A 25,571-nucleotide genomic window follows, 5' to 3' on the forward strand; every position below is an offset into this window, starting at 1 on the left:
ATATATATATATATATTTATTTATAAGAATTATTAATTTAATTATTTTTTATTTTTGTGTTTATATATTTTTTAAATAAATACACAGATATTGACGAATGTACCAAATCTAACGTTTGCGGTCATGGAGCAACGTGCACCAATACTGAAGGTTCTTACTCTTGCACTTGTCCGGAAGAAACTATACCAGATCCTGATCCTTACATTAAATGCGTTGGCATAGTGAGATGTGAAGTTGACGATGACTGCCCAGGAAACGCTATTTGTGATCCACAAAAAAGATGCTTGTGTCCTGAGCCCAACGTCGGGAACGATTGCAGACGTATGTAATATGATATATTATTTAAAAATTAAATGAAATTATTTTTATATCAAATGTTGGAGGTTTATCTTTGTGAATAAAATGTCAGTCCATAATCTCGTGCTTATCTAATCAGATCCATGTGAAGATTTATCTTGTGGACCCAATGCGCATTGTATGCTCTTGAACGACGTGGCGACATGTCTCTGCAGCAACGGCTACACAGGAAAGCCCGGAATAAAGGATGGTTGTCGAGACATCAATGAGTGCGCGATAAATCCGTGCCCTCCGGGCGCAATCTGTAACAACGAGCCCGGTTCCTTCTCGTGTCAGTGTCCAAGCGGCATGACGGGTGATCCTTACAGCGGCGGTTGCCAGGAATCTAAAACACCTCATGTGTGTGGTCCCAGTGCGCCCTGTCCCGCTGGAGAACAGTGCATCAAGGATGAATTCGTGGGTAGCAGTGTGTGTATCTGCCAACGTGGTTACACGCGCGATTACGAGACCGGTAAATGTAGAGACATTAACGAATGTATGGAGCTCAGAGAGAAGCCTGCCTGTGGTGTCAACGCAATTTGTAAGAATCTCCCTGGCAGTTATGAGTGCCAATGTCCACCAGGATTCAATGGAAATCCCTTTTCGCTTTGCGAAGGTAGGACTTCATTTAACCTTGATATTTTAATAATTATATTATTATTAAAAATGTGCGTTAGTTATCGTTAAAAATTTTTATTATAAAAATTATAGAATGCAACAGCATCGAATGTCAATGTCAACCTCCGTACAAGATTGTCAATGGTAAATGCATGCTTGCCGGATGTTCGAAAGGCGAAAAGTGTCCAAGTGGTGCTGAGTGTATAACGATTGCCGGTGGTGTCAGTTATTGCGCCTGTCCTAAGGGATACACGACCAAGTCCGATGGCTCCTGTGAAGGTATGACAAAATGATTATAGTTTAAACGAAATTTTATTTTTGTTGTAAATTTAATTGACAGCAATTTGAAGCAAATATAATTGTATTTGATACGATCGACTGAAAAATATTATTTCCTATGTAGATATAAATGAATGCATCGTGGGTCACCAAGTCTGTGGCTACGGTGCCGAGTGTATCAACCTACCAGGTTCTCATCAATGCGTATGCCCGCACGGATACGGTGGCGATCCATACAATGGACTTTGTTCTCCGGCACAGAAGAGATGTACCAACGACCACGAATGCAAGGCTAACGAGAAATGCGTGCAGCCTGGGGAATGTGTGTGCCCACCGCCGTTCTACACAGATCCCTTAGATGGAAATCTTTGCAAAAGTAAGTCTACGAATTTCACATTATTAGAACACAGCTCAGGCGTAATATAAATTTTCATGATAAACGTAATGTCTTCTACGTCTAATTATTATTGAATTCTATTATTGCAGATCCTTGCGATCGTTTCCCATGCGGTATTAACGCAAAATGCACACCGAGCGACCCACCGCGATGCATGTGCGAGGCTGGTTTCGAAGGTGATCCGCAGCATGGATGTATTGATGTAAACGAATGCGCGAACAATCCTTGTGGACACGGTGCATATTGCATCAACACGAAAGGGGATCACACGTGCGAGTGTCCTAAAGGTATGATTGGCGATCCTTACGGTGCTGGTTGTACTGGAGCTCCGACCGGTAAAAGCGAGTGTTCGTCAAATGACCATTGCGAGAACTATTTATCATGCGTCCAAGGAAATTGCGTCAATCCCTGCGATAACGTACCTTGTGGTCCTAACGCATATTGCGAGCCGGATAAACACGCAGCATGGTGCAGATGCGTGATCGGATTCACGGAAGGCAAAAATAACGAATGCGTTTCACGTAAGTGCAAATTTTAGAAATCTTTTATTATAAATTTGGATAGTTTTACATATTAAAATTATTATTTTTCATATATTTATGTATTAAAAAATTAAAAAAAAATTGTTACTTGATGTATTATGGGTGTCATAGAATAAATGATTAATCTAAATTTAAAAAGAAATTTGATAATTGTTTATAATACAAGCATAGCTTAGTTTTCATATAATACTTTCAGTCAGTAAGTTATCAATTTATCATCTAAATCTTTACTATGTTTTTAGATGAAATAATACTTTGCTTTTTGATTTTAGAATGCGACGGTTTTGTTTGCGGCATTGGGGCTCAATGTATCGTTAGTTACGATGGGCCGACGTGTAAGTGTATCGAAGGTTTCATGGGCAATCCTTTCCCTGGTGGACAGTGCGTTCCGGACGTTTGCTCTCCTGAAATTCCGTGCGCCGAACCGAGCGTATGCATCAGTGGACGCTGCAAACGGCGCTGCGAAGGGGTGATTTGCGGCATCGGAGCCATGTGCGATCCTTTAACGAATAAATGCGTGTGCAATCCCTATTTTGTCGGCAATCCCGATCTGCTTTGTATGCCACGTAAGTATTACAAACGTAATACATTCTAATATTATGTGAAAGGATAGAGATATTTATTTTATTTTGTGAATGTTTCTCTGCGTAAGGAAAAATAATATTTAATCATACATTATCCTGGTTAATAAATGTAATTTTTTTCCGTAGCCATTCAACCGCCACATTGCGATCCATTCTGCGGGAAAAATGCACATTGCGAATACGGTCTTCAGGAATCAAAGTGTGTCTGCCATCCGGGTACCGGTGGGAATCCTTATCATGGTTGTGGGGTTCAAGAAAAGTCCGATTGTTCTACTGCGGTGTGCGGAAAAGACGCTCATTGTAATGCAGGTCCTAACGCTGTTGAGTGCCTTTGTCCATCTGGTTTCGCTGGCAACCCGTACATTCAATGTTATGGTCAGTTTTTATTAATTTCAGCTGACTCTTTCGCAGTTCTTTTATAACCAAAATGTATAGAACTAATGTGATATGAAATATTTAAAAAAATATAATTGATTAATTTTCTATATAACATATTATCATTCTTTACGATATCAAGTATAAATAGTGATAAATATAAAAACCTATATGTGAATGTATCTATATGTTTTTATTAGATATCAATGAATGCAACGGAAATGCATGCGGAAGTAATGCGGTGTGCATCAATACCCTTGGAAGTTATGACTGTCGCTGCAAGGACGGGTTTTTCGGCAATCCGTTCGTTGGATGTCAGCAAGTACAAGTGGGACCATGCGCTGATCCTTCTACTTGTGTTTGCAGCAACATTGTACCGTGTCCCTTCGATTACATCTGTGTCAATCATAAGTGCATAAATCAGTGCAGCGACATAAAATGCGGTCCCAGATCCGTTTGCCAGAATGGAGTGTGCGTATGTCCACCTGGTTATAGCGGCAATCCCAATGATTTGCACAAAGGTTGCCACTTGCACGGCCACTGTTTGAATGACCTTGAATGCGAGCCGCAGGAGATTTGCTTCCAGATCGGCAAAGGCGTCCGTAAGTGCGTGGATGCATGCAGCAAGCTGCAATGCGGACCGAACGCATTATGCATCACGCAGAATCATGTGTCCTCTTGTTTGTGTATCGATGGTTATCAGGGTAATCCGAGCAATTTAATCGAGGGTTGCCAACCGTCCAAGTCCGTGATACCCGGATGTGCACATGACTCGGATTGTTCGGCAGGTTCCTTCTGCATTACTCTGGATGGTGGCGTGCACGACTGTGTAAATCCTTGCAATAAAGTGATATGCGGTGCCTATCAAAAATGCGAACCCGACTTGATCGTACCTGGTCACGCCACTTGCAAGTGTCAGGACGGCTATGAATGGAATCCGGTGCAGTCGTCCTGCGAGAAGCCGTCGGTACCCGATTGTATAAGCGATGATGACTGCCACTCGAGCGAGGGCTGTAGACCGGACGCGCTTGGCGTATTAAAGTGTGTATCGCTTTGCGACGGTTTCACTTGTACCGCGAATTCTCGCTGCGTGACGGAGAATCATCATGGCCGTTGCGACTGTCTACCGGACTACATTGGCAATCCGAATGATCGTCGAGGATGTCACAGTCCGCGCGAAAACCGTTGTTCTACGGATAGCGAGTGCGCGGAGGATCAGACATGTCGTAGCACTCCAGACGGCCCGCTCGCTTGTCAACTGGTCTGTGACTTTATCACCTGCGGTCCCAATGCACTTTGCGTTGTCAATAACCACGTGGCGAACTGCGAATGTCCGCCTGGACAGTATGCCGGCGATCCGAATGACTCAACGTCTGGGTGTCGCGCGGTGCCCTGCGTCTACAACATCGACTGTCCACCGGCGCAACTCTGCAACCGACTTACGCACACTTGTTACGACGCCTGCGACGAGAATGCATGCGGGGTAAACGCGGTCTGTATAGCGGAAGATCATAAAGCGATCTGTCAATGCCCACCTGGACTTCGCCCGAACCCAGTACCCGACGTCGAATGCGTCGCCGTGGAAGCATGTCATCCGAACTCTTGCCATCCCACTGCGTTGTGTGTCGCTGGTCCAACCAACAATCCGGTGTGTCAATGCCCACCGAATCATGTCGGCGATCCTTATGTGAACGGTTGCCAGCCGGAAGGACACTGCTCTAGTCCCAAGGATTGTCCAGTGCATTCCGTCTGTCATGAGCATCGCTGCATTAATCCATGCGAGAATGCGTGCGGTCCTAACGCATTCTGCGAGATCGTAAATGATCAGCCGAGCTGCAAGTGCATTCACAGATTCGTGCCATCTTCGAGGGGTCCAGAACACGGCTGCGTGCGGGGTACTAATTATTGCACAGTCGACGCCCAATGCGAAGACAGCTACTGTATTGATGGACAATGCAGAGGTAATCCTGATTTAATAGATAAACAATTAATAATCACGGTAACATCGCAAATATTTCACTATTTTGAAACTATTCAAATTATGAAACAGAGAATTTTGGCTGTTTTAGCTGTATGTCGTTCAGTCGCTGATTGTTCAGACGGAGAGAAATGTATTAACAACAAATGTATGATATCATGCATTGCGCATTCTCAGTGCCTAGTAGATCATGCATGTGTTAGTGGAGGATGCATCCTTGGCTGCCGCAGTAATAAAAATTGCCCGACTATCGAATCGTGTATCAACAATAAATGTCAAGGTATGTCACGAGCCACATTATTATAATTTTGACTCATATTCATTTTAAATAGATTTTTTGTATACATGTGTAAAATATATTAAGGGGGGAGTCTCAGAGTAAATCGCTAAAAAATAGATAATTTTTAGGAATTTTTTTTGAAGAAATGATGCAACGAATCAATTAAAAAATTTTATGTTCTAACGCATAATTTAAAAAGTAAAAAAATTTTTTAGTTTAAAAATAATCATAAATAATAGCTATAAATAGATCTATATGTATAGCCTCATTGTCGGAGTTTTGAATTGACGGGCATTGTAGCGTTTTTTGTTCTTATCTGAAATAAAAAAGCAAAATTTTTTCTTATTTTCTATAAAATTACATTTTCAATGAGAATAAAAAATAAGCAAAAAGTTGAAAATTGTATAAATGATGGTACTTAAAGAAAAGTACGATTTTAGCCCACATGAAGTTTCATTCTATTTATATAATAATAATAGTTTAAATTAATTATTTTATTAATTTTATAGGTTCATCGATAAATTATAATATTTAATAATATGTATGCTCAGAGACAACTCGATTGGTCGTGTAATGGTAGTTTTTGAGTTATCTTTTCCGCCAATTCCCAAAAACTGATTTCGAGAAAAATGCTTTTAAAGTTTTCGGTATTGAAAAGTAAAAGGAAAAGAAGCTTACAGTAGTTTTCCTCTAATCTGCTATTCTCCGGATCCATATAACAATCCTTCAGCTTCCTCGTAGAATCTATTTAATTTGATTTATTTTCTACCAGCTATCCGAGCCTCCTTCGTGCTGCGACACTCCTCGTCACCTGCTCGGTGTCATGCATCAGTAAATAATTTACATTGCTGTTCAATTTTGTTCTTCAGCGTTTCCATTATTTTCAAGATTGTATAGTAACCTTTGTTAAAACCAGCCGCAATAAAGACGGCTTTGATTAATTTCGTAACCATTATTTATAAAAAAAGGCCCTGAGCTTATATCTTTGTGATTACAGCGGTATGTAACAACAAGTTTAAAATCGAAGCCTGTCCGATTTCCTGCTTCTTCAAATTTTATATTTTGCTTGCATTCTTTGCAAATAAGTATTTCTGATGGCATGCCAAAAACAGTTAAATATTCTATAATTCTGTTAGCAATTATGAACGGGATTATAAACAACATTTTGACTACTCGCAGTAGCTAATTTTTTCGCGATTGCACTTTGTCCTATATACATTCATCTTTCTCATTAATGAATTGATCTGCACAAAATTTTCGTTTTGAAGCCTTCGCTGCACGAATATTTGTACTTTTACTTTTGTTCGGATAGAATATCTTGGCTTTAGATTCGTACAGATCAAAATTCGAAACAGGATTGGCTCTGGAAAGACCGTTGTCGAATATCGCCCTTGTGAGCTAAATCGACACAATAAAGAACATATATACACATAAATGCTGACTTATAGGTACATGCTTGAGAAAATATTTGCTTTTTTTATTGTAACCATTGACCGATCCGAATGAAAGTCTCGACGCGCGCTGCTTGGTTGTATATCTGTATGTGCGTAAGAAATGGGCTGTAGAATCTTTAAAACATCGAATTTCGTTCTGTAACTTCGAGAGTATTTTTTCTACATGTGTTCTATTATTGATTAAAGCAAAAATTTCGATTTTTTGAACTAGTTACATAAGACTCTCCTCTTAACAAAACATATGATTTGTTTCTCAATGTGTGAAATGATGTCGTAGTTCTTGAAAGAAAAACAAGAAACTTGTGTGTTTCTAGATCCTTGCAGTAGAAAAGATGTGTGTGGACCAAATGCGATCTGCAGTTGCACTAATCACGCGATCACATGCACATGTCCTCTCGGTTTCCATGGTAATCCTACTCCAGAACAAGGTTGCGTTCGAGTACCAAACATATGCCAAACTCCGCAAGATTGTCCCAGTCAACATCTGTGTGTCTCGGGATTATGCCAGTGTCAATGTTCGGAACAGAACAATTGCGCACAAGGCGAGCACTGTAAGAATGGCATTTGCGTGAAGATATGTTACGGCGACAGTAATTGTCTGCCCGGCGAATTGTGTATCGATGGCGCGTGCGAGGCGGGCTGCACCTCGGACGTCGGCTGTAAACGCGACGAAGTATGCATTAACAGCAAGTGCAGGTATTGCCTTTTTAATCCAGACTTACTTTATTGATTAATCACTTATATATTGCATTCTTACTTTTATAAATATCTATTAATTGCAGAGTTGGGTAGTGTTAAATTAAAATGATAAAAGTTAAGTTAAAAAGTTAAAAAGTTAATTAATTTTAACTCAACTTAGTTACATTTTAGACTTTTAACTTGTTAACTTAATTTAGTTACATTTTATTGTGGTAACTATTAACTTTTAATTTGATTTCTTTTAAGTTAATCCTCAGACACAATGCGAGAGGATAATGAATATATAATTTAGTAATTTTATATTATATAATCGTTATTTGTGAACAAAAATAACTAGATCCTTTAATAAATATGCTGAGAAAGGAAAAATACGAAAAATTATATAAAATGGTCCAATTTTTTTTTTTTTTGGTTGTTCGTTCGGACCAAATTTAACTTTTAACTTTTCAATTACTTTTTTTATTAACTTAACTTTTAATTCAATTAATTTCATTATGGATTAACTTGTATTTTAATTAAGTTAAATTTTCAAGGCTGTTAACTTTAACTTAACTTAGTTAAAAAAAACTAGTTAACTTACCTAACCCTGACTAATTGTCCTAAAAGGTTTGTGACGTTTAATTTCTTTTCTTAGATGCAGCCATGGATTTATTGTCGGTCCCGAACATTGCCTGGATATCAACGAGTGTGATGACCAACCATGTCATCCAAGTGCTGAGTGCATCAATCTCCATGGATCTTACCGTTGCACATGTCCTTCAGGTACCGCGGGCGATCCTATAGGATTGGGCTGTGTGCTGCCGCATCACTGCACCACGCACAAGGACTGTCCTGATACTCAAGCCTGCGTTCAACACAATTGTTCAGATCCGTGCTCTTTCGTCGACTGCGGCTTAAATACTATTTGTTCCGTTCTGGATCATGCGGCTGGTTGTCAATGCCAGCCTGGTTACATTGGCGATGCCTCAGGGTGCTTTAAAGTAGAATGCCTTTCTAACAGTGACTGCCCAACGGATAAATATTGCAACCAAGAGACCAATAAATGTAGCAGTAAGTTATAATATCCTTGGATCGATAAATACTACGTTCATTTTGATTAGTTTTATAAGAAAAGATTACATTATAATATTTTTTTATAAGAAAATGATTATATGATCTTTAAAATTTTTGATTATTTTTGTTTTGTCAGGTCCTTGTAATCAAGTAAATTGTGGATATGGTAATTGCCTAGCTATCGATCATGTCAGCGTGTGTAAATGCTATTCTGGTTTTGTCCTTATCGGCGACATCTGCGCTGACGTTAACGAATGTTTGCAAAATCCTTGCCATTCCTCAGCTATGTGAGTAAAACTTATTATTATAAGTAATTATGCGAGAAGAAAAGTTTATAATTCATAGATCTTTTTAAAATAAAATATTTAAAAAATGTTTAGATGTCAGAATGCAGAGGGATCGTTCGCCTGTGTCTGTCCGCATGGTTTAGTAGGGGATCCATTCAAAACGGGTTGTAAAGAACCTGGCGACTGTTTCACGGATTCAGATTGTCCAAATTCAGCCGCTTGTATTGATAACAGATGCACTAATCCATGCGATGCACCAGGCATTTGCGGTAGAAACGCAGAATGCCTCGCAAGTGATCATGTTCCGAACTGTAGATGTCCTGGACAAACTACAGGAAATCCGGCAGTGAGTATTAAATTTGAGTTTCAACTCTTTTCTAAAATTTAACTATTTAACATTGATACAATATTTTGTATATTATAATCTATTAGGTTAATTGATATTCTAAACTTTTAAGTATTTTAAGTATTGTATAGTTAAGTTAGTCTTTTACTTTAATTTTATCTTATTTTTATTTATTTCTTATTTGTTTTAGACGGAATGTATTCATCTGGAGTGCAACTATCACAGTGACTGCAGTCCATCAGATGCATGCTTCGATCATAAGTGCGTTGATCCCTGCTCTCTTTCGAACGTTTGCGGACATGGTGCTGATTGTTCATCGCTTAATCATAGCGCGGTATGCACCTGTCAACCTGGCGGCACAGGTGATCCGAATCTTGGGTGCACTCCGCTTCAATATTGCAAAAGTGATTCACAGTGTGCAACCGGTTCAGTATGCAACGGAGGGATATGCACAGGTAATCATCGGACAATTACGAAGAAGTGTAGTTAATTTATAAATCATATACCTTAAAAATCTCTAAATTTCACAATCTGGTTGTTGCTACTTGCAGCGCTTTGTGGAAGTACAAGAGACTGCATCGGCGATCAACTCTGTATTAATGGTCTTTGTCAGCCTACCTGCAGAAGTAATTCTAGCTGCCCAGAATATCAATACTGCCATAATAATATATGTGTTCAAGAATTACGTTGTACGTCAGACAATGATTGCTCATACGATGAAAAATGTATTAAGAATAATATTGGACAGGTAATCCTACGTTTTATTAAAAATAAAATTTTAATTACGATAAGAAAATTATTTTCTTATCGATTCTATCAGAGAAATATATATATATAGTATATATATGGGGCGTTTCTTTGTCGGATCGGCCACTCACCAGGTTCCATTGGCTACGTTTACACCGTGCGCTTAGTTCGCGACCTATACGATAGGTATCTTTGTGTAACCTACAGGATAAACAAGGACATTTATCGTATAGGCCGCGGACTAAGCGTATGGCTTCAGGCATAAGCTATCGAAAGCCATGTGAACAATTGCAAAATTCACGATGGCGTCCAAAATGGCGAACATGAAGCAGAAGAAAAAGGAAATAAAATAAAAAATAATATCATTACCCATACAGCACAAAGAGTTCAAAAAGAATTGAGTGATGTCATCAATTCTGAATTCATTTTAAAGTTTGTTTTTAAGTGTGTCGTAGATCGTGATTACAAGTCTGTTATCAAATTTTAGAAATTTAAAGTGGCGGATATAAGTGCAAAATAGATAACTCGAAAAGCTCTTTGCATTTCACAGGGAGTTGAGACTGTCTATATAACACGCATATATATGTATGTATGTACATAAAGCCTGCATTACTTTGCTTTTTTTAATTTTTTTGTTTTTTTTAATTCTTTTGTTTTTTAATGTTTTGCTTTTTAATTTTTTTGTTTTTTTATTTTCAATTAATTTTATTTTTACTCATATTATCAAACAATTATTTACTACACTAATTGAAAAATAGAATACGTATTCGCAGCAAATTTCATGAAAAGTAGAAAAACGAATACTAGTATTGTTTTATTATTTTTGAAGCTCTTAATACGAGATTAAAGTAAATTTCTAAACTATTTTATATTTTGCACTTTTATGTCTGCCATTTTAAATTTCTAAAATTTGACAGCAGATTTGTAATCAGGGTCGATGACACACTTGAAAACAAACTTTAAAGTGAATTCAATGAAAACTGACACTGTTTTTTATTTTATTTTATTTTTTTTCTGCTTCATATTCGCCATATTGGATCCGCCATCTTGAATTTTGCAATTGTACATGGCTTTCGATATAGCTTATGCCTGAAGCTACATTTGTGTGGAAGGTGGTTTTTCTACGTCAAGTATGTACAATTTTGGAACAGTCGGTGGTCGATTTGACAAAGAATTCCCCATATATAAAGTTTTTCTTTCTATTTTTTTCAATCAAGGCGGAGTGTCGTAGAGCTTGTGATGTAATCCTCTGTGGCCGTAATGCCGAATGCAAAGCTGATAATCATGCCGCAACGTGTTCCTGTAAACATGGCTTCTTCGGAAACGCTAAAGACGACAAAATTGGCTGTCAATCTATTGAATGTGAAGTTAATGATGACTGTACACAGGAGAAGATCTGCGATTCTCACAGATGCAGAATCGCTTGTCTTGCACATAATCCCTGTGGTGTGAATGCTATTTGTACAACAGAGAAACATGTCCAGGTAATTATTTCGTTACACTAGAATTTTGTTTGACAATGATCTCTATGATATAATATATTTTATCATATAGGTTTGTACGTGTCAACCTGGATATACAGGAGAACCCACTCGTGCTTGCAAGCTGATAGATTACTGTGCGAATGCACCCTGTGCACCGGGCGCATTGTGCGAAAACACACGAGGACATTTCAAATGTCATTGTCAACCTGGCACAGTCGGAGATCCTTATAATAGCGGCTGTCAACCACGGATTGTCCATTAACTGCCAAATGTGTCAACATCAATAATGTACCGAAATGTTTTGGTACGTGTTTTAAGCTTGCCAATTTATTTTATAGTATTATTTCATTGATTGTATTTTATAGTTTTATTACCTTTTTTATATGTATAATTGTAATACATCTAATGCTTGTGCATGTGTGGGATTTGAAATGTGTATATATTTAATTTATTATATGTTATATTTTATCTTCTTATTTCAGATACTTGCGCACGTATTCGATGTGGTCCAAATGCAGATTGTGTTGCAAGCAATCATGCCGCGAATTGTCAGTGTCGTGCCGATTACGAAGGTGATCCTAATAATCTGAGTGTGGGATGTCGTCCGAGACCAGTAGTTTGCTCGTCACAAATCGATTGTTTGGTCAACACTTATTGTTATGAAGGCATTTGTCGACGTGAGTAAATAATCGTTAAATTTTTAATTTTCTTGATTGTGATCATTTAAATCAATGTTTCCGTATAAATAACTATCTGACAAGCAATTCTTCTGTTACTATATTTAATGATATTGTTAATAATATCGCAAATAATATCGTTTCAGCATCTTGTCAATCGGATGAGGAATGTAATTTGTCCGATGTTTGCTTGAACGGGCAATGCTTAGATCCGTGCGGTGTGAGAGGAACATGTGGCATAAACGCCGAATGCAAAGTGAGAAGTCACATTAAACAGTGCAGCTGTCCACCAGGTTTTACCGGTAACTCCGAAGTAGAATGCGTAAGATGTAAGTATATGAATGAGTCTGCAAAATTTGAACATCTTTCGATATTTCTTTGAACATTTTATAAAACATCTATTATTATAGTACCAGTGTCATGTCTTGGAAGCGGAGATTGCAACGGAGACAACACCTGTCGCGAGAACGTTTGTTTACCAGTCTGTACTGTTGACAATGATTGCGCATTTAACGAGAAATGCATACGCGGCAATTGCTTGTTGACTTGCCGGTTGGACAACGACTGCTTCTTAGGTCACATCTGTCTGAACAACATGTGCTCGTTTGGTTGTCGTGCGGATGAAGACTGCAACGCGAATGAGGCTTGTTTAGGAAACAAATGCGTGAATCCATGCGAAGCTACGCCATGCGGACCAAATGCCAAGTGCACCGTTTTCAACCAGCGTGCTACTTGTTCCTGTTCTATCGGCTTTATACCAAACCCAACTGCCAAAGTCGCGTGTCTGAGAACACCGGGCCCAATATGTCAGGCCAATCGAGATTGCGTTGTGGGCACAGCTTGCATCGCTGGCGTTTGCACACCCGTCTGCTCATCCAGCGCGAACTGTTTGAGCAACGAGAGATGCGACAATTCTGGCATTTGCAAGTCACTTTGCAGACGGGACGAAGATTGTAGAAGTGGCGAGATTTGCGAGGGATTAGTATGTATTTCCGGTTGCCGAGCGGACATTGAATGTCAGGACAGTTACGAGTGTATAAACAATCAGTGTATTGGTAGGTGGTTACTGATATTTTTTATATTTTTATTTTATTGTTTGTAATTCTGTCAAAACTGAGCATCAATATCATTTGGAATTTATTTTTGCTCGTTTGTATTTTATTTTTTTGTATAAACATATATTTTTATTATTGTTGTTATTAGCCTTTATTATTCTATTTAATTATTCTTTGCTTACAGATTCGTGCTTATTGGCTGGCGCCTGCGGTGTAAATGCCAAATGTACAATCGTTAATCATCAAAAGATATGCACGTGTCCATCGCCGTTGGTAGGAGATGCTCATATTGGTTGCAAGCAGACATTCCTTCCTTGCTCGTCTGAACTTGAATGTTTACCAGGACAAACGTGTTACGGCAGATCGTGCTATTCCACATGCAGAAGGTTAGGATACATAACTATCAACAAATTGTAACAAAAGTTATTTAATATTTTAATATATATACTAAGTAATTATATCTTTTCAGCGATGCGAATTGTTTGAGCGACGAACGTTGTGACGGCGGTATTTGCAAAGCGATATGTAACAGCGATGATCATTGCCTCGCAAATCAAATATGTCACAATCGCATGTGTGACATTGGATGTCGCAGTGATAACACGTGTCCGAGCGATGAATCTTGTATCAACAATCAATGTAAAAGTAAGTATAGTTTCACGTATGAGTTGACTTTACTTTATCATCCTTCCGTATATAATGAGCAATAAAGATAGAATGAAATTTTCATCAAAACCGAACACAACCATTGATACATTAGATTAGACTTGAAATATTTCATCTAGTAATGCAATTGCATTGTGATCTTCAGGTCCATGCGATGGTGGCAAAGCGTGCGGAGAGTGTGCCGGTTGTCGAGTAGTCAATCATGTGGCTCAATGCAGTTGTCCCGCAAATTATTATGGTAATGCGTTAATTAATTGTGCCAAGACCATGACTCCCTGCGATGGCTCGTGCGAGTGCGACGAAATTGGCTTCTGTACCACCAGCTGCCACCATGAGAACAATTGTTCTTGCGGCGAAGTCTGTCATAGCGGTAAATGTCGCATCAAGTGCGACATCAACAATGCGTGTCCAAAGGTAAATTCCAAGAAAATTTTCATCGAGAAATTATCGTCTTTTGACTTAATGTTAACGTAACATTAATATTAAAATTATATTTCATATTAATATTAAAATTATATTTTATTAATTAAATACAGGGATACGTATGCGATGGAGGTTTATGCCTCATTGGCTGTCGCACCCACTCCGACTGTCCGTCGTCATTGTCATGCACAAATGGCCAGTGTGAGAATCCATGTTCCGCCCAGGGATCGCCTTGCGGAATAAATGCACTTTGCCGTGTTTCGAGCCATCGAGCGGTGTGCTTATGTCCAGAAGGCTATCAGGGTGAACCGAGTCAAGAGTGTTACCAATTGGAGTGCCATCACGATGACGATTGCGAGCTAAACAAACATTGCAGCGAATACGGTGTTTGTACGAATCCATGCTTACAGCATGGCGTCTGTGGCTTCAATGCGCAATGTCGTGTGATCAACAGAAAGGCACAATGTTCTTGTCCGCCAGGACACTTTGGCAATCCGAAGATCAACTGCAAGAAAGGCAAGTTCATTTATAGAAATTATATTTGCGAAAATAACTTTTTTAATACGTGCGATTTTTTAATCACTCTTAGGCGGGGATGAATGCTTACGAAAATCTTGCGGTATTAACGCTAAATGCCGAGAAACTCTGAATGGTTTCGAGTGCACATGTGATCCGGGATGCCATGGCGACCCACATCAAGTGTGTCTCTGCGACGGCGATCTTTGCAAAGACACTCGCTGTGGCATCAATGCAGCCTGTCGAATTTATAAGAATCAGCCACAGTGCTATTGTCCACCGAATAATCCATCGGGCGATCCGATGCACGCATGTATGTATTATATTTTATGTTATTGGATCTAACAAGATATTAATAGGAGAAATAACATCAAAATAAATTGAGAGAGGAAATTGTTTTATACGTATGTATCATTATTACAACAAATAAATAAATTTTAAAAATATATAACAAGGTATAAGTATGCAATAAAATGCTTCAAAATATATTTCAATATTATGGTAAGATAATAAATATTTATAACAATTTATTTTTGATTGATATTATCACTAACGATTTGTTGATATAGGTAGCTCAGATAGAGATTTAGGAGACTGTCGAACGAATGGATGCGGGAAGAACGCCGAATGTATTAGAGATGGAGCTATATTCGTTTGCCGATGTCCACCAGGTACAAGCGGTTCGCCAGACATCGAATGCACAACAGGTAGGAAAATACAGCCTACTAACTTTTTAACCGAGCCACGGTTGATTAATTTTATGTACAGCATTTGTGACTAGCGAGCAATACTGACAATCACAGGAACATGGTCCGTAGAATAACCATGTATCGTTTAGTAGGACTTGAGTAATACATAAACGTATTAATCGAGTGAAAATCTTAACATCGAGAGACAGATGTGATTGGAGCAGTATGTCGCCACGATATTGGATATATACATATTTTATCTATAAGCAAAGAGTACAACATTACCTGTACATATTATACAATATAGGATATACTGTACATAATTTTGAGATGAGAAAACACATTTCACACATATCTCACACATAACTTCATATGTAGAATGTTTATTTCAGTATCCAATCTGTCTTGAGGATATAATTGAATAAACAAAAAGACACTCATTTGCCTTATAGTGCCACTTGAATACAAGGAGGTACACATTTACAGTCGACACCATATATTTATTTTAGGATTAATACAGATTGGGAACTGCGAAAGGGACATTCTCATATACCCATGCTTGATATTTGCTGATATTCACGGGTTGTTATTTCCTCTTATTCTGAAATCTGTGGGGGCTTGTGTTGTAAATATCGCTGCTTGCCATTGTAATTTCTCTGAGAAGATGTCTGATATTTTGAAAAAGTGTAAAGTCGTTACTCTATACCTCTTCACAGAGCCTACCCTACTTTCATCATAAATACAAAGCATGTGGTTTATGTTATTTGTGAGAAAGTTTCTTTTCACAGTTCTTATAAATGCTTTTTTCTTTGTTTTTCCTGTCCCACCACCCACGATCCACCGACTCTACACCGACTTGAACACCACTATCGTGACAATAGAGCGCGAATGCACCAGCGACTTAGAGTGTCCCAATGAAAAAGCCTGCATAAATCTACAATGTCTGGACCCGTGCGCGCTACGCGGTGCCTGTGGGATCAATGCCCTGTGCCGAGTGGTTCTGCACAAGCCGCGTTGCTCATGCCCGCAGTGTTATATCGGCATGCCCCACACGGCCTGTCATCCAGATTCCAAATGCGACACGCTCAATCCCAAACCTACGCCGAGCATCGGTTGTTCCTCCGACTACGACTGTCCGGAAAGTCTCTCCTGCCACTCGCAGACAGGCGAGTGCCGCGACCCGTGTTTGAGTTCTCGGTATACCTGCGAGGTCAACAAGAGATGTCAGGTGCGGAATCACAAACCTATGTGTGTTTGTAAATACGGCTTCGTAGTCAACGAAATCGGGGAATTGACCTGTGCTCCTGACACGCTTACCTGCTCGAGAGACTTTGATTGTCCCTCGAACACTGCGTGCGTCAATGGGAAATGTCAAAGTCCCTGTAATGTAAGAAACAAAAGACCGTGTCCAGCCGATAAAACCTGCGATGTCCTGGATCACCGTCCCGTGTGCATTTGCACCAAAAACTGCAATCCCTCCCTCTCCATTTGCCTGCGAGACAGTGGCTGCTCTCCAGATTTGGCGTGCCGTAACTATCGCTGCGTGGACCCATGCAGAAACTCTACCTGTCCGGCTGATGCCCCCTGTTACGTGGAGGAGCACAAGCCTATCTGCAAGTTCTGTCCCCTCGGCTTTGTGCCAGATACTAAATACGGATGCATGAAAGGTAAACACAATTTCTCAGAACACTATCTGAATCTTGTCATTTCTCATAGCCGTTATCACGTCTTTACATTGCCTGGCCTTACACGAGACATACAATTGCTACTTTTCAGGTTTCCGATCGTACAAACAGTAGAATATAAAACTTGCTTACTTTTGATCAACTTGAGATTTTAATTTAATTTTTTATTAAATTTACAAGATCGTTTTTGTCAAGTTACAATTGGATGCACAAGTTTCTTTGTTCTGTTGTTTGGACGCATATTTTAGGTTCCAAGTTACAGATACAAGTTTCCCATACCCTAGACTCCTGCTCTACTTTGTCGATCTCCTTACTACTGAAGGATTCTTCCGTTACATCTGTCTCTGTAAAGACTTAATATTTCTTACAATCAGCTTACTTATTATATGCGAGCATGCTAACTCTTAATTTGTAGTAATTGAAATAAAAACTGTAAACTTATCTGTAGCTTAGCCTAATCAGAGTCGCTCCTCGATTAGCAGTTTTGCTACTTTATTAGATATTATGTTTACATTATATTGTATCCGCAGCAGTTCTTCATCCCATGTCCAAGCCAGTTTGCGAGTCCGATGATGATTGCAGCGACGCAGAAGCCTGCGTCGAAAGCTCCTGCGTTAATCCCTGTATCAATGGGTGTCAACTGGCAGTTCAATGTCGAGTTGAAGCGCACAGGCCTATTTGTGATTGCGAGCTTAATGACAAACATTGTTCACCTGATGGTGCAACAACATTGCGTTCTATAGATTTAGATCACACTTTTGAGACAGTTTACACTACATTACAAACAACAACGGGCACTCCGCCATCCACACCATCTGTTTCCACTACGGAGATGTTAACCGTTGCATATACGGAGGAAAGTACGATTATTTTAACTGACGTTACTGGAAATTTATTGGAAAATATTACTATTGAAACGACAAGTGAATCAGATACGACAATTGTATCGACAGAAATTGTTACCGAGTCTCCAGAACGTTCGACGACCATATCTTCGATATTAAGTACAACCGAAATTAACATTTTAAATGATACTTTAATTAATTTAACGACGATAAACGTTGATGTTTTAGAGAATATAACATCTAGTCCCCTTACCACTTCAACATTTGAAACTACTAATTTTGAAATTGAAACTACTTCAACGGAATATACAACAGCACGTAGTATTACTTCTAAAATCGAACAAACGACGCATAGTACTCCAGCCATATATAATACAGAAGAAACTTTTACAGGAAATGTATCTTCTTCTCCTGTAACTGAGACAACAAAGAGTGAATTTGAATTTGGCTATGAAGAAAATGTTACAACAACCGAAATAACTGGAACAACTGCCTTTCAAAATATCACTGCCACTTCTCCAGTTACATTCAGCCATACCGAGATTACTGATATTACTGTATCTGGCATGAATACTAAAATAACGACTTCTAAGCCATTGAAAACAAGTAGCGTTACTGAAGTTCCTGAGAATATAACTACAGTTCCTACCGTAGAAGTTCCTAATGTAAGTGGTGAAGAAACTTCATTAGCAACAACTATACAATCTTTTACTACTACGCAATATTCTACTACCACAGAATTAATAGTAAAGCCATTAAACGAAATTACTGAACCCCCTATGGAAAATACCACTAGCTCAATGATTACTACAACATTTTTTACTCAAGCAAATCGTACAATGTCATCTCCGAATATTTTAGAATATACCTCCACAGATACTGCCAAAGAAATCACACAAGAATGGAGCACTGTCAAAACTGATTCGCTTGATACAACTGAGCCATATATAAAAGATACTACTTCATTTTCTATAACAACATCTGAGTCTCCTACATTTACGACAAATGTTATTGATGATAGCAATTCTCACAAAGCCACTCATATTTCTGCAACAGAACAATACACTACTTCAAAACAGTATACTACAACTGAAGAATCTACAAGACTGATTTCTACTACAGAATATCGTACATTTACAGATCATTCTATTACAGAACAGATCTTCACTACGAAGCAACATAGCATGTTTGATTCTACAGAAGGATGTTTTACAACAGAACAATTTAGAACATCACAACAACCTACAGAACAGATTTCTGATGCTACAGACAATTATAGTACATCTGAATATTCTACAGAAGCGCATTCCACTACAGGGCACAAGACATCAGAACAATATACTACATTTGAACAATCTACAGAACAAACCTCTACTACAGAGCAATACAGCACTCCTAAATACAGCACTACAAAAGAATATTCTACAACAGAACAGTTTACAACGTCACAACAACCTATAGAACAATATACTTCAACTGAAGAAATTACAAAACAGATCTCTACTACAGAACATTATAATACCTCGGAATATTCTACAGAAGAATATTTCACTACAGAACAATTTAAGATATCAGAACAAACAGAACAATATACTACATTTGAACAATCTACAGAACAAATCTCCACTACAAACCAATACAGCACTCCTAAATACACCACTACAAAAGAATATTCTACAACAGAACAGTTTACAACGTCACAACAACCTACAGAACAATATACTTTTTCAAATCAGTATACTTCAACTGAAGAAATTACGGAACAGATCTCTACTACAAAACATTATAATACCTCGGAATATTTTACAGAAGAATATTTTACTACAGAACAATTTAAGATATCAGAACAAACAGAACAATATACTTTTTCAAATCAATATAATACTTCAACTGAAGAAATTACGGAACAGATCTCTACTACAAAACATTATAATACCTCGGAATATTTTACAGAAGAATATTTTACTACAGAACAATTTAAGATATCAGAACAAACAGAACAATACACTACATTTGAACAATCTACAGAACAAATCTCCACTACAAAGCAATACAGCACTCCTGAATACAGCACTACAAAAGAATATTCTATAACAGAACAGTTTACAACATCACAACAACCTACAGAACAATATACTTCTTCAAATCAATATGCTTCAACTGAAGAAACTACAGAACAGAGTTCTACTACAGATCATTATAACACGTTGAAATATTCAACAGAAGGATATTCCACTACAAAACAGTTTAAGACATCAGAACAAACAGAACAATACTCTACGTTTGCGCAATCTACGGGACAAATCTCTACTACAGGGCAATATAGCACGCCTGAATATTCTACAGAAGTATATTCTATAACAGAACAATTTAGAACATCACAAGAGCCAACAGAGCAATACACTACTTCGAAACAATATACTTCAACTAAAGAATCGACAGAACAGGTCTATACCACAGAAAAGTTTTCGACTACAGTAGGATTTGAGACATCTGAGCAGCCTACCACATTTGAACAGTCTACAGCAAAACAGATCTCTACTACAGAACAGTACAGCACATTTCAATATCCATCTGAACAGTTCATCACATCTACGCAATCAATACAATATAGTACAATTGAATACTCCACAAAAGAATATTCTACTACAGAGCAACTGGTTACATCTGAAAAATCTACAGAGCAATCTCTGATTACAGAATATTATACGACATCTGAAATAATCCAGAATAAAACAGATATGTTTTGTATCTTACATACAGATTGTACAGAATGCGAAACTTGTATCGATGGTTTTTGTCGAAATCCATGTAAAACTGATAATTCATGTCCAGAGAATGTTTTATGCGACGTTGTAAATCATCGGCCTGTGTGCTTAGACTCAAGTACCGAGCAGAGTACGTCTAATTGTAGTGTACTCCCAGGTAAAAATTTCTCTTGTCGGGAGTTTCATAAGTGTGGTGTCATTTCATGTTTACTGTCACCAATGTTTTCTACAAGCTTCCTCCAGTGTATGAGGCCATATGATCGTATCCAGATGAAAATTGGGAGCAACCAATTCTGGAAATTGTAGACACTGCTTACCGAATTAGTCATTTCATGAAATGGCTCATCGGTGTAAATTCATGAATGAGAATGCGATCGATATCATAAGGGCGGCTCATAACGAATCTCTGTGTCCCATGTGATGACCGAATCGAAAATAGTCAATAAGCAGTCAGACACTGTTTTCCCAAATGCAGGCAAAGGACTGCTGCATTAGCGCTCTACGCATGATGTGTAGATTAACGCTTATGCACGATTTTCTCTTTTACAGCTTTTTTGTATCTAACATGTGTATAACGAATTGTAATTTTAATCGTCTGCGTTTAGAGGAAATTATCTTTTATGCAAACTCATGATATATAATAATATTGTGACATGTCGTTTGCAAAGTTTATCAAGTTTTTGCTATATAATTAGGATTATTGAATTATTATAAAATAAATTGGAACTTCTGTGTGCGTGTGTGCGTGCATGTGAAAGATGATTTCGCTCGATGTAGACGATTTTGATCAATGTCTTTTTTTAGCTGCTATACTTATTGACACATATGTAACACAAATATCACTATATGTCTTAAAGGAAAGAGTACATCGTCCTTGTATATTTATGTATTTGTTATTTATATATTTATATATATTGCACTGACACACCCATGTGATAGATCCAAGTAAATGTGGCATTTTTTATAACTGCTGTTTTTGATATAACATGACAACAAAAATGGCAGTTTAAACTAAGGTCAAATAGATTTTCTGTTGGGACATGTACATTAACATTTCACGACTTTCTCATCATTCGTAACATTAATTCCTGCACCTAATGTACATTTGTTTCGTTAGACGTGAAATGTACAACGCACAACGACTGTCCCATCCAATTGGCTTGTGTAAATCATCAATGCGTAAATCCGTGCACTTTGGGCAATCCGTGCGACTTCATCGAAGCTTGCCATGTTCAATATCATAGGCCGGTTTGCGTTAAAGGTATATTTGCAATTGAATTGAACAATATTTCGCACGTCCGCAATAATAAAATTTATATTATTTTATACGATTTTTTTAGTGGATTCCAACGAGGCAGAGTGTCCTTACTGTTCACCTGGTATGCTATGCGACCCATCGACAAACACTTGCATCAAAGGTTCGTACTGTCGCCAGCACTATATGTACTTGGTTTCATCTGATTTTATTTTCAGTTTTTTATAGCTGTCGAGAGATTTGTAAATATGTATGTACTGTACATATTTCACGTACATATTTTGCAAATTATGCATAAGATCCTCTTTATATAAAGCACGAAATGTTCAGTTTTATTACTGTCGTGCATGATCACAAAGAATGACTTTTTTGAGATATTCCTTATATTTTTTCTGAATATATCTTTCTTATCTCGGAGAATATTTTTCTCTTGATCCAAAATTCGCATACTTTTTCGCACATAAAGATCAAGAAAATCACACATTGCTACGCAAAGAAAATTTTCTTTATCTCAATTCTTATACTTGTGCACTACACTTTCTGGGGCTACATGGGCTTTCCCACTCTTTAGGGAGCGGTTGCACTAGCAACAAGGATTGCCCTCTGACAGAAGCGTGCATTGGGAACGCTTGCCAGGAACCCTGCCTAGTTCGAAATCCGTGTGCGGAACATGCTATTTGTATTAATACAAATCACGGAGCAGATTGCAGTTGTGAAGAAGGCTATCACGGAAATGGATTCTCTTATTGCGATTTGCGTAAGTTTTATAATGAGATATCAGTTAATGCAAATAAATAAAGCATGAGAAATTATATAATATAAATTATTGATAGGTATAATTATTTTCTCAAATATTCAGAACAGTTGATGCGAAAATCTAATGCAAATTATTAGTACAAATAAGAGTTACAAATAAAATTAAATGTAAAATTTACAGCTAATTGTAAAATATTGTCAACGACATTTAATTAGAAATTCATGTATAAATATGTGCAAAAATAAATTAGCATGTTCTACGATTTCAGTGGAAGAAACGAAGAATATTTGTCAATATAACGAAGACTGTCCTCCGAACAAATACTGCGATCGACTCAACAGACAGTGCATCAATCCTTGCGTCGAGTTTGATTGCGGAGATAATGCGAAATGCGTCTCCAGTAATCATCAAGCGCAGTGTACATGCCTTCCAGGTTATCAAGGAAATCCTCAAATTGGCTGTCAGGAGATAGTGCTGACTTTCGATCCTTGCGTTCCAAATCCGTGCGGTTTGAACGCTTTATGTGAGAATGACAATGGAAATCCTGTTTGTTTCTGTCCGAAAGGTCTAACCGGAAGTCCGTTCGAGCAGTGCAGTATGTGTACATTTTTTACGAAGTATAATTATGACGTTTATTTTGTTATTATTTTAAATTATAAATGTAGATAATCTAAGTATAACAAAGAGAGTGTAAAGAAAATTAATCCTTTAACGAATCAATTTTGTAATGTATTTAGTTCCCGAAGGTGATCAATGTGAAGATAATCCTTGCGGTGCCAATTCAGGATGTCGAGTGGTGAGTGGACAGGTGAAGTGCTTCTGTTTACCAGGATATGAAGGTCATCCACCGAAATTCCCCTGTACACTTCCTAGTATCTCCTGCGATCCTTCTCCATGCGGTCCTAATACTCGTTGCTCCGTGTTGGATAATGGCTTTGCGAAATGTACCTGTCTACCTGGCTACATTGAAAGTCCCAATACTATTAGAGGATGCGTGCCAAAAGCCGATCAATGCGAATTTAATCCGTGTGGTTTTGGGGCGAGATGCAATAGCACGAGAGTACCGCCTTGTTACTGTCCAGATCTCACAATTGGAAATCCATACAAAAGTTGCGGAGGTAATTGTCAGATCAAATCAATTCAATCAAATTGTCAACTCAATCAATAATTGAGTAATATAAAATGAAAAGAACTCATTACCAAATATTAAAACTATCTTAAAATTATATATATCTTAAAAATTATAACTTTTTAACTAAACTTTGGGTTTATCTGTATAAGATCTGTTTACAATTTTATTGGGCTCACTGGTTTAATTAAAATATTTTTTTTTTTTATGTAAAGAAGTTTTTTAAAGTGCTTTATCTTTTCAATTATTTTATTTATAAATTTATAATTCATAATATTAAATTAAAAAATTTTTGCGATATACAAACATCTGCTATAATAAACTTTTGCGATAAACATCTTAAATAACACATACTATAAAACATTGAACAATTAACAATAAAACATTCCATTAATTATATTATTGCAGTACGACCAGAAGAACCATACGATCCTTGTCTATTATCACCCTGTGGCAAAAACGCTATTTGCACTGCAATCGATGGCATAGCTAAATGCACATGTATATCGCCATTTGTCGGCAATCCGTATATAGATGGTTGCGAAGCCGAATGCATCATTAATCGGGATTGCGAAAGTCATCTAGCTTGTTTCAATCAACACTGTAGAGATCCATGTCCAGGTGTATGCGGCGCTAATGCTCATTGCGAAGTCGTCGATCATCTTCCTATGTGTTCTTGTTTGCCAGGATATACCGGAGATCCGTTTAGAGCCTGCAAAGTAGAGAAACCTCGTATGTAAACATATTTCAATTTATATACTTTGTATGTTTTATACATACAATATTTTGTTACTTTAGATAACCAAACATTTCTATTTAAATCTGGAATATCTGCTGTAATAAGTTGTTAGTTTATATATAATATTTCATTTATATACATGTATATATGTAAATATGATATTTAAAAATTTTTATATTTGCCTTTTTCATAAAATATCTTATTTGAATTAAAAATATATATACGATAAAAATTGCGTGATATATAAAGACTATGCGTTTCGCGGGTCATCTCCGTGTCCAGATCCATTCTTGGAATGCCAACGTTTCGTGAACAGTGCAGTTGCGAAACGTTGGCATTCCAAGAATGGCTCTGGATACGGAGATGACCCGCGAAACGCATAGTCTTTATACAGAAAACACTCGTGGAAGCCTCAAGAATATTATCAATTGAATGATATATTTATATTAACTATAAGAACAATATTAATGTAATATGAAAAGTTTAATTCGGTTTCATTTTTTGTAGTAGTGCCAGATCAGAATCCGTGTATGCCATCGCCATGCGGTCCACACAGTATCTGTCGTGTAATGAACGATCGTGCAGTTTGTTCATGTAGTCCGGGTTATCAAGGCACTCCGCCGCATTGCCGTCCGGAGTGTCTCGTCAGCACGGAATGTCCGGCTCATCTGGCTTGTATTGATCAAAAGTGTAATGATCCTTGTCCAGGATTGTGTGGCTTGAACGCTGATTGCCAGGTTATCAATCACAATCCGATTTGCAGTTGTCCTCGTCAATATGCTGGCGATCCATTCACGCAATGCGTCAAAGAAGGTAATATATTGTGTTAACGTATTATAATAGTTTAATAATGGATCTCTATTAAATAAAGAATATGCCTTTCTAGCTCATTCTTGTGTTGCTAATTA

General features: G+C 37.7%; 1 protein-coding gene across 1 annotated transcript in view; it reads left to right on the forward strand.

Annotated features, from left to right (window-relative positions):
• Positions 1 to 25,571, forward strand: part of dpy (fibrillin-like protein dumpy) — a 79,316-nt gene that overhangs the window by 6,389 nt on the left and 47,356 nt on the right. The window contains 33 exon segments of the mRNA XM_018447670.1: positions 88 to 321; positions 437 to 952; positions 1,048 to 1,233; positions 1,358 to 1,609; positions 1,720 to 2,151; positions 2,445 to 2,738; positions 2,883 to 3,131; positions 3,332 to 5,092; positions 5,201 to 5,389; positions 7,158 to 7,539; positions 8,177 to 8,592; positions 8,732 to 8,882; positions 8,976 to 9,228; positions 9,419 to 9,683; positions 9,780 to 9,976; positions 11,193 to 11,459; positions 11,530 to 11,704; positions 11,707 to 11,763; positions 11,942 to 12,136; positions 12,283 to 12,465; positions 12,547 to 13,191; positions 13,376 to 13,577; positions 13,661 to 13,836; positions 14,003 to 14,271; positions 14,394 to 14,800; positions 15,370 to 15,503; positions 21,901 to 22,044; positions 22,124 to 22,201; positions 22,610 to 22,795; positions 23,064 to 23,390; positions 23,533 to 23,913; positions 24,333 to 24,656; positions 25,171 to 25,476. Coding sequence (XP_018303172.1) covers positions 88 to 321; positions 437 to 952; positions 1,048 to 1,233; positions 1,358 to 1,609; positions 1,720 to 2,151; positions 2,445 to 2,738; positions 2,883 to 3,131; positions 3,332 to 5,092; positions 5,201 to 5,389; positions 7,158 to 7,539; positions 8,177 to 8,592; positions 8,732 to 8,882; positions 8,976 to 9,228; positions 9,419 to 9,683; positions 9,780 to 9,976; positions 11,193 to 11,459; positions 11,530 to 11,704; positions 11,707 to 11,763; positions 11,942 to 12,136; positions 12,283 to 12,465; positions 12,547 to 13,191; positions 13,376 to 13,577; positions 13,661 to 13,836; positions 14,003 to 14,271; positions 14,394 to 14,800; positions 15,370 to 15,503; positions 21,901 to 22,044; positions 22,124 to 22,201; positions 22,610 to 22,795; positions 23,064 to 23,390; positions 23,533 to 23,913; positions 24,333 to 24,656; positions 25,171 to 25,476 — 10,233 coding nt within the window.

This window comes from Mycetomoellerius zeteki, unplaced genomic scaffold, assembly GCF_001594055.1.
Source record: "Mycetomoellerius zeteki isolate Tzet28-1 unplaced genomic scaffold, Tzet1.0 scaffold206, whole genome shotgun sequence".
NCBI classification, from domain to species: Eukaryota; Metazoa; Arthropoda; class Insecta; order Hymenoptera; family Formicidae; genus Mycetomoellerius; species Mycetomoellerius zeteki.